The sequence below is a fragment of the Lacerta agilis genome, chromosome 8 (genome assembly GCF_009819535.1).
Source record: "Lacerta agilis isolate rLacAgi1 chromosome 8, rLacAgi1.pri, whole genome shotgun sequence".
Classification (NCBI taxonomy): Eukaryota; Metazoa; Chordata; class Lepidosauria; order Squamata; family Lacertidae; genus Lacerta; species Lacerta agilis.
Genome location: NC_046319.1, coordinates 61,930,910 through 61,940,157, shown reverse-complemented (window position 1 = coordinate 61,940,157; position 9,248 = coordinate 61,930,910). Strand labels below are relative to the sequence as shown.

General features: G+C 47.4%; 1 protein-coding gene across 2 annotated transcripts in view; it reads left to right on the top strand.

Annotated features, from left to right (window-relative positions):
* Positions 1–230: 230 nt before the first annotated feature.
* The window catches only part of SLC9A1 (solute carrier family 9 member A1), a 67,251-nt gene continuing 58,233 nt past the window's right edge, over positions 231–9,248 (top strand). For both annotated transcript variants that reach the window (XM_033157864.1, XM_033157863.1), the window contains exon 1: positions 231–932. In XM_033157864.1, coding sequence (XP_033013755.1) covers positions 581–932 — 352 coding nt within the window. In that variant the 5' untranslated portion in view covers positions 231–580. The remainder of the gene's footprint in view (positions 933–9,248) is intronic.

Below are 9,248 nucleotides of genomic sequence, written 5' to 3'. Positions count from 1 at the left end.
CCGGGTCCCTGTTTGCAGCTGCCGCCGCCGCCGCCCTCTTCCTCCTCCTGTCTCTCGCCTGGGCATCTGGTCCTGTTTTCCCTGGGGGAAGGGGGTTTTTGCTGTCGGCCTCTGCCTGCTCCTTCCTCGCTTCCCGGAGCCGCCCTCTCAGACCTTGCCTCTTTTTTCTAGAGGGCACCCCAGGCGCAAGAGCAAGATTTTTGGGGCTCTCCCCCCCCCCCCACGAAAAGCCGCAGGCTCTCTCTCTACCCCACCCCACCCCCGTCCATCCCTAACAGGAGAAGAACGCAGGTGAAAGAAAGCGCCCCCTGACCTTATTATGAGAGCTTTACCACACCAGTCTCCGTTTAGGTTTTCCATCTGGACACGGGATCCTTCGGTGGCCTCGTTTTATTTCTCGGGCTCCCGCTTCCTCCTCCTCCTCCTCCAATGAAGCTTCTCCCTGGAAGCTGTGTCCTCTGACATCCCCCCCCCCCTTCCTTCAAAGAAGCAAAGGCGGTAGCCTGCTAAGGCCAGCAGATCCTCCTGGGTGCGTTTCATTTTATCTTTTCGTTTGGAGTGGGAGAGATCAGGAGGCCCAATGGAGGCGAGGTTCCTGGGGGCTCCTTGCTCTTGCCGGGCTTTGCCCTTCCTGTTCTGCGCAGCGGCCCTCCTGGGGCTGCTGCCGGTGCTCCAGAGCTCCGGCAGCGCGAGCCCCGGGGTCACTCAGCAAGTTTACTCCCCGGAGCTGAAAGCTGCGGTCGAGAGCATCACCACTGCTCCGCCGGTGTCCCAAGACAGTCACCCTGAGTCCAAGCAACCCAAGAACACTTCGACTCCCGGGAAACACACGCATCAGAAGGCGTTTCCTGTCCTGGGCATCGACTACACGCATGTAAGGATCCCCTTCGAGATTGCGCTATGGATCCTGCTCGCCTGCCTCATGAAACTGGGTATGTAATGTGTCTGGTTGCCTGGTATGTCTGCATTTTGTTTTGTTTTTGCAGAACCAGTACTGCCAGGTGCAGTGGTGGAACTACATTTTGGGGGCCTTGAAGCTTCAACTGTTATGAGGCCCCCTTTGCAACCAGCGACAGGGTCTGGCCAACCACTGTTTACTTTCTTCAGTGCGGTTGTTTACAACATCTGTGCTGCTGACTCTCAAACTTTGGGATTGTTGAAATATATTCAACAACATATTAATCAATTCGAGTCATGCTTTTAAAGAAATGTGGACTAAAGCCGTTTCTGGGATCCCTGTGAGAATCGGGGGCCCTGAAGCTTAAGCTTCATTAGTTTCATAGTAGATCTGATCCTGGCCAGGTAATTCTAGATTATGAATTTAATATCTTACTGGGTGGATGTGTGGACTTTTCTTCCTAGGTGGTAATGTGCATTGCTTCATTCACTGCAGAAGGTGGTAGGTCAGCCTTGCTGGGCTTGGGGACCCTCCTGCTCATTCTTCTGATTGGGACCCGTGACTTCTTCCCCCAAGGCTTGCCCTGATGGGTACCACTGATCTGAAGCATTTCAGGGCTGCATTTCCCTGAAACTGCTACTCCCTTCATACTGTTGAGGCCGTCCTGAGATACTTATGTGACTTAACAAGAGGTCAGGCAGCATGCTTAGTTGTTTGTGGAGTGGTGTACACTTGTGATGCTTTTTATGTACATGACACATGATCCCATGCGATGCTTGCTTAGGAGGGAAGCGTCTGATACTCTGCAGGGTCACATCTGCATAATAAAGAAGGGAAGTTCCCATGTTCTGCTTCAGGATAGAACTCCCTTGTGGTATGTGCTGTGCATTATCTGGCCCATTGTAGCCACATGCAATATAAACAGTGTTAGAAACTCAGATATATAAGCTGGGCACCAAATTGCTCCTTAAACCGGGGTTATAATTGCCAAAACGGAAATGTCTTGTTGCCATTTTGGGGCCAGACAGCTCGAATGTCATATTTTTGACTTTTTGGTTCCTGAAATTTGTTCTGACTGTGCAGATAAAATATCACAGAATTCTACAGGATGTGTTGTTAATGTTTGGAAACAGGCAAGATCCAAGTATCCTCCAGGCATGCACCTCCAGATGGTGGAGATGTCAGGTGCCTGGGCGTATTCACTTAGTCTCTAGTGCAAAATGTACCTGGTACCTGGCAAATTTCAAATGCTGATTAAAAATGAACAGGTTCCTTGATCCTGGGTTTTCAGGGAAAAGGCATTCCAAAGGGTTTGAGTGGTTAACTTTACTGTGGAAGGTCCGTAGCTCAGTGTTGGAACCTTCTGCATGCAAAGCGGATGCTCTAAGAGATCCCCGGCATCTCCAGGTAGGGCTGGGAGGAACTCCCTGTCTGAAACTCTGTGGAGCTGCTGCCGGTCAGTGTAGATGTTTCTCGGCTAGATGGACCAGTGATCTTATTTTGCATAAGGTAGCTTTCTTATATTCCTATGTTGCATTGATGACAGTAACAATGATTGTGCTCAGGATGGAGCCAAGTCCCTGAAGACAATCTGTGGACAAAGGTGAAGTTGCTCAAATATTGGAAGTGGGTTTGTAGGCCATCTGGTCCACCCCCTCTGCTTGATGCTCTTGGAAACTCCAGGCGAAAGAGATCATACACAAAGACAGCTTCCTGCTACGCCTTCCTTTTTTTCCCTTCTGAAGCCAAGGCTGACATTCCAAGAGTCAGGGACTAACTTGGCAAGTATATCCTAAATGGATGCAGCAAAGGATTTTTCCACAATTGCACAGGCTTCCACCCATTTATGGAAGCAGTAGGGAATATTTTTCTGCCTGAGGGCTACATTCTTTTCTGGGCAACTTTCTGGGGGCCTCATGCCAGTGACCACAGGGGCCAAATAGAGAGGTCTGGGTCTTTGCATTTTGCCCCCTGGCCCAAGCCTCCCCATCCCACATGTGTGGCCCAATTTACATGTAACACTTTGCTGCAGTTAATAGCTTTTCAGGGTCAAGAGGTTTGCTAGTGCACGCTGCCTGATCGCTCCTGCTTAGCTCGTTCCCTGGCATGAGCAGTAAGCCTCAAAGCCTGTCTCATATGCAAACCAGGATCACGGTTTGTGTCTCCTGACTGAACTGATCAGCAAGCCAAGGACAAATTATTGTGGTTTGTTCCCAGGTTCAGACCTAATGAGAAGCTAACACTTCATGGCTTGTTGCTCATGCTCACACCTTGGGAGGAGTGAAGTGGGAGTGATCATGCTGCTTGATCCCAATAAGCCATTAACTCTGACTTATCTCTGCATGTGAAAGAGGCCTATGTCACAGGCTCTAAAGCTGCCTTCTGAACAGAGGTCAAACCGACTCACCTCCAAGCTGGGGTGATTTCTATGCTCCATCCCAGACTGTAACAGAGATTACCTCTGTTTCACTGAGGAAGTGATAGGAAAAGGGATGGAGAGAGATGTGCTTTCTTTAATTATCTGTTCCTTTGTGCTATTATCTGCCCCCTTGTTAATGTAAAAACTTGCATGAAGAACTAGGGTCATGGAGTTGCATGTTTGCCTCTTGGGAAATTGGGTACCAGTGGCAGGATTGGCTCTCTTAACATAGCCTGGGATCTCATACATCTGAATGCCTTGATTTAGGTTAGGCTGTTCGATGATAACATGTAAGTGCTGAAAAGGAGACAGGTGCTTTTGGCTGAGAGGTATGCAGTGCACAAAATACCTGCAGGTGAAAATTCGAGTAGTGATGATTTTGTTGCTTCCCCTGACCTAGCACATAAGAAGAGCCCTGGTGGATCAGGGCAGAGGCTCATCTGGTCCAGCATCCTGTTCTCACCCTGACCAGCTAGATGCATATGGGAAACCTGCAAAGCAGTGCTGATCATAACAAGTGCCCTTTCCTTTATGTAAAGAAGCCAAGCTTTACGCCAGCAGACAAGACAGTGCAAACTCTGCAGCAAAGGAAGAGGAGGACTTAGTCCAGACACCCTTAGGCCCCAGAGATCAAACCAACTTAGGAGAAGGGCTGCAAGATTCCTTAAATGCAGCTCAGGGACAAGGCCAGGAATCTGAGTTCCAGGATCAGGACCTGCAAATGGAGACAACGTAGGGAAGCTGTCTATAATTGGCCCTGCCTACCCATCAGTTTTAAACAGAAGCAGGGTAAGTCCAGCTAACTTGTGCACATTGCCTGCCCCACTGAGAACTCCTTGCCTGATGTGGGGAACTCCTATCTCTTGGAAGGACATGGGTCTGCTCCTGTGCCTTCCTCTTTCCTCCTCCCCTGAGAGCTCAATCTGTGATGTGCAGCTCTCTCCCCACTCATCTGGTGGAGAAGTGTCCTCTACGGCATTGGATGGCCCTGTCTTCTCATCTTGAGCCAAGGAAGGAGGAGCCCTGTGTGGCTTTCAGAGGGAGAGTCTGAACAGAGGCGCCTGGCTCAAAGTTGGACGCTTGAGCAGGAGGGCTCTGATCCATGACCTCTTCTTCCTTCCTTCCTTCCTTCCTCCTCCTCCTCCTCCTCCTCTGGACGGGCCAGGACATATCCCTACTTGTGCTCCCCAACAAGTAGGTGGCTTCCTTTGGGTATGCTGTTTCCTGCATGTGACTTATGGAACATTTCCCCTGCAGTTGTTTCACTAATGCATATTGTCAGGCATCTCACTGACTTGGCAGGTAATGCACAAGGAAACGGAGATGGGGTGTGTGTGTGCATATGCAGAAGCTTGTGGAGGACGGAAGGACGAGGTGGGAATGCTGGTCAAACAAGTACCCATGTGCAAGCCTATGTGGATGTGGCTGGCCACTTCCTGTGCTTTGTGGATGGTGTAATACCCAAGTTCTAAATGATTGGACTTTATGCTTACAGGAAGCAAAGGCAGTGCAAGGAGAAAGCTGCCAGGAAGTCTGAATCTGCATGAAGATACATTACATATGCTAGATGAGGAATGAGGAACCTGCTGACCGCCAGATGTTGCTGGACTTCAATTCCCATCAGCCTCAGACAGCATGGTCCATGCTCCAGGATGATGGGAGTTTTCGTCTAGCAACATCTGGAAACCATCAGGTTTCCCATCTTTGCTGTTTAAGAACTGTTTGTTACTTTTGAACTATTTGCTACAATTTCATAACACTATTTTAATGGAAATAGGATCTGTCTTCACTCTCCAGTTATAAAATTATTATTATTATTATTATTATTATTATTATTATTTTAAATTTCTATACCACTCTTCATCCGAGGATCACAGGCCAGTTTAGAATATATAAACACAAAAATACATAACATAGTAACAAACAAAACAATTTCCCCCTACACAGTTTAAAAGGCTATAAAGGTAAAGGTAAATGTACCCCTGACTGTTAGGTCCAGTTGCGGACGACTCTGGGGTTGCACGCTCTTCTCTCTCTATAGGCCAAGGGAGCCGGTGTTTGTCCGCACACAGCTTCTGGGTCATGTGGCCAGCATGACTAAGCCGCTTCTGGCGAAACCAGAGCAGCGCACAGAAATGCCATTTACCTTCCCGCCGGAGCGGTGCCTATTTATCTACTTGCACTTCGACATGCTTTCGAACTGCTAAGTGGGCAGGAGCTGGGACCGAACAACAGGAGCTCACTCTGTCGCAGGAATTTGAACCGTCGACCTTCTGATCGGCAAGCCCTAGGCTCAGTGGTTTAGACCACAGCGCTACCCGTATCTGTAAAAGGCCATAAAGGTAAAGGTAAAGGACCCCTGACAATTAAGTCCAGTTGCGAACGACTCTGGGGTTGCAGCATTCATCTCACTTTACTGGCTGAGGGAGCCAACGTTTGTCCGCAGACAGTTTTTCTGGGTCATGTGGCCAGCATGACTAAGCCGCTTTGGTGAAACCAGAGCAGCGCACGGAAACGCCGTTTACCTTCCCACCAGAGCGGTACCTATTTATCTACCTGCACTTTGACGTGCTTTCGAACTGCTAAGTTGGCAGGAGCTGGGACCAAGCAATGGGAGCTCACCCCATCACAGGGATTCAAACCGCCGACCTTCCGATCGGCAAGCCCTTTAATTAAAGGTCTGGGAGAAGAGGGATGTTTCTTCCTGGTAAAATGCAAGTATTCCATGGAATTTCTTATTACTGTAAACTGGAATGCCACAGATGTGAAAAATGTGTCAGCAGAAGTTACATCATTGGGTGGAAATCCCAGCCTCATTTCCTAGAAGTATTGAACACTCCCTTCTCACTGCCATATGATATGTTGTTATGCAGCTTAGAGTCCTGTAATATTGTGATGAATGCACAAATCTCAAGGCATAAGAGAGGGCAGTGTAACCCGTGGCCCTCCAGATGTTGTTGGACTCCAACTCCCAACAGCTTTAGCCAGGGTGGCCAGTGGTTGGGGGTGATGGGAGTTGTAGTTCAGAAGCATCTGGAGGTCCACAGGCTCTTTAAATGGCTCAGGATCACAATACTTCAAGGACTACCTCTTCTTTCTGTGAACTGACCCAGACCTTGCAATTGTTACCTGAGGCCCTTTTTCATGTGCCTCCTCTGCGAGAGGTCCGGAGGGTGGCAACACGAGAATGGGCCTTTTCTGTGGTGGCTCCCAGTTTGTGGAAAGCTGTCCCCAGGGAAGCTCACCTGGCACCTTCATTGCATATCTTTAGGCGCCAGGCAAAAACTTTTCTTTTTCACCAGGCCTTGGGTTGATTAACATTCTATGCCCTTTTAAATGTGTTTGTGAGAAGGTAGTTATTGGTTTGTTTTTATTTTTGTTTTGTATTTTGTGTTCTCATTTTATATTGTTATGTTGTGAACTTCTTTTGGAAGAAGGGCAGTATACAAATTTAATTAATAATGTTAAAGTTTGGCCAAACTGCAGGAGGCAGTGGAGGATAGGGGTGCCTGGCGTGCTCTGGTCCATGGGGTCACGAAGAGTCAGACACAACTGGACGACTGAACAACAACAAATGTTAATACTAATAATAACTGACAGTTTTCATCTTTATTTGCAAGCAGTTAAAACCTAAAAGCGCCCTTCTCTCCTAAACAGCTAGACTTGCAGAAAGCCCATCCTGCGTACATATTTCTACAGAGGGATTACAGATCAATATGACAAATGAGGATCCTTAATAAGGGAGATAGCCAAGTATGCCTTCAGCAGGCCAGTGATCAGAGACAATGGGAATTTATTTATTTATTACATTGATATCCTGCACTTCCTGCCCCCCTGACATCATCTTTCTTTTGCAATAGTATACTGTCCCTGGAACATGTTTTTTTTCTTCATCCAGAGGCTTTTCCATGACTTTGGAAGCATCACCTCTGATTTCATGCAACCTTCTCTAATTCACAGAGTTGTTTTGATTCACGGTATCTCATCCATTGCCTTCCCTACCCCCTTTTCCTTACATGCCTGTTTCAGACAGTGAACCTTCAGGCAAGTCTCTGTTTCCTTCTGTTACTCTATGTTTCATATCAGCCTTCCCTAAGCTGGTGCCCTCCAGGTGCTGTTGGACTTTCTCAACTCACATCGGCCCCAGCCAGCTGGGTCAGCAGTCAGGGCTGATGAGAATTGTACTCCTTAACATTTTCTAGAGGGCACCAGGTTGGGGAAGGCTGTTTTACACTGTAGGTGCTGAAAAGAATAAAACAGCTGCCTTAAATTTCAAAAAAGTGCTTAAAAGGCCATACTTACTCATTTCATTTATATCTGGCTGTTCCTCTAAGATTTATATCTGCCAGATTTATATCTGGCTTCTTCAACCCCACCCCTCCAGATGTTTTTGGCCTACAACTCCCGGGGATGATGGGAATTGTAGTCTCAAAACATCTGGAGGGCCGAGGTTGAGGAAGCCTGTTCTAAGGAGATCAAGGATATGTACATGGGTCTTTCTCCCCTTTCCATTTCATCCCCACAGCAACCCTGAGAGGTAGGCCAGTCTCCCTCAACCAAACTTAACATCATTCAGTGAGAGCTCCATGGCTGACCAGGGGTCTGAAATTGGTTCCCTCCAGTGGGCCTGACACGCTTTCCACTGTACCATAGTGGCTCTACGTGGCAGGTGGTCATAAATATCTTGTATTACATTGCCTTTGTTCATACTGATGCAGCTTAAGATACTTTAGGAGGGCACATCTGTACCTGACACCAGGCCTCTTTCCTTGGGGGACTCCCTGAGCTGTTGAAGCCTGCCCTAGAGCAAGGATGGGGAATCTGTGGACTTCCTAATTTTGGTTGAAAAAGTGCAAAGTTTAAATTCTCCCATCAGTCTATTAGTATGGGTGGTTGGTTCATTTGAAAATATGGACTGGACCAATTACAGGTAGGTAGCCGTGTTGGTCTGCCATAGTCAAAACAAAACAAAAAAAAAAATTCCTTCCAGTAGCACCTTAGAGATCAACTAAGTTTGTTCTTGGTATGAGCTTTCGTGTGCATGCACACTTCTTCAGATACACAGACTGGACCAAGTTCTTCCCTAATACAGACACCTCTAACAGCTGTTTCTGTTCCAGCCAGTTTCCAGACATCTAATGTAAGGTCAGACCAACATGGGCAGGATAATTACCTGGGAGTGTTTTGCAACCATAGCCCATAACTCTCAATTGCAATGTTGAGCCTAACAATTTAGTTCTGAAATCTGTGTGTCTCCCAGATAAGTGTGGCTTGCTTAAATTGGTTGCTAGACTGATGCACCTCCACTTTTAATGATGGAGAAGAAAGGGGGCTTGAGCTACATTTTCCAGCATATCCACCTCTTTGTCTGATGATCTTGGTGTTTAATTGGCACCACTCATACATCTCATTGTAGTACCGAGACAGACAATTGCAGATGAGATGGAAATAACAGGATACTTGTCTGCCTCTGTGGTTCTATCTTGTGCTGCTTGCCATGCACTTTTATCTGACTGTCTGCCCCACCTGTTGCTCTTGTAGGGGGCTCATGTGTTAATGTCCCAAGCAAACTTGTTTGCTTACATGATGGGGCATTGGTAAGGCAAGAATTATGCTCACTAAGCTTTCTTCTTTGTAAAAGCATGCTGCTATCCCAAATACTGAGGGTGTGTAATGATGCTTACAATGAAAACCTGACAGTATATGGGCATGCTTTAGAAACCATGGCGGGGTAGCCAACACACTGTCCCCTGGATGTTATTGGACTACAACTCCCAACAGCCTCAGCCAGCCTAAACAAAATGCTCGGGCCTGTTGGAAGTTGTAGGCTGCCCCCGAAGTATGACAGCACTCTGTGTCCAAACTAGATGTGTTGTTCCAAAATGCATTCATTCCAGTTGCTTTGCTCTGTAGTGACCTAAATGCTTTTAC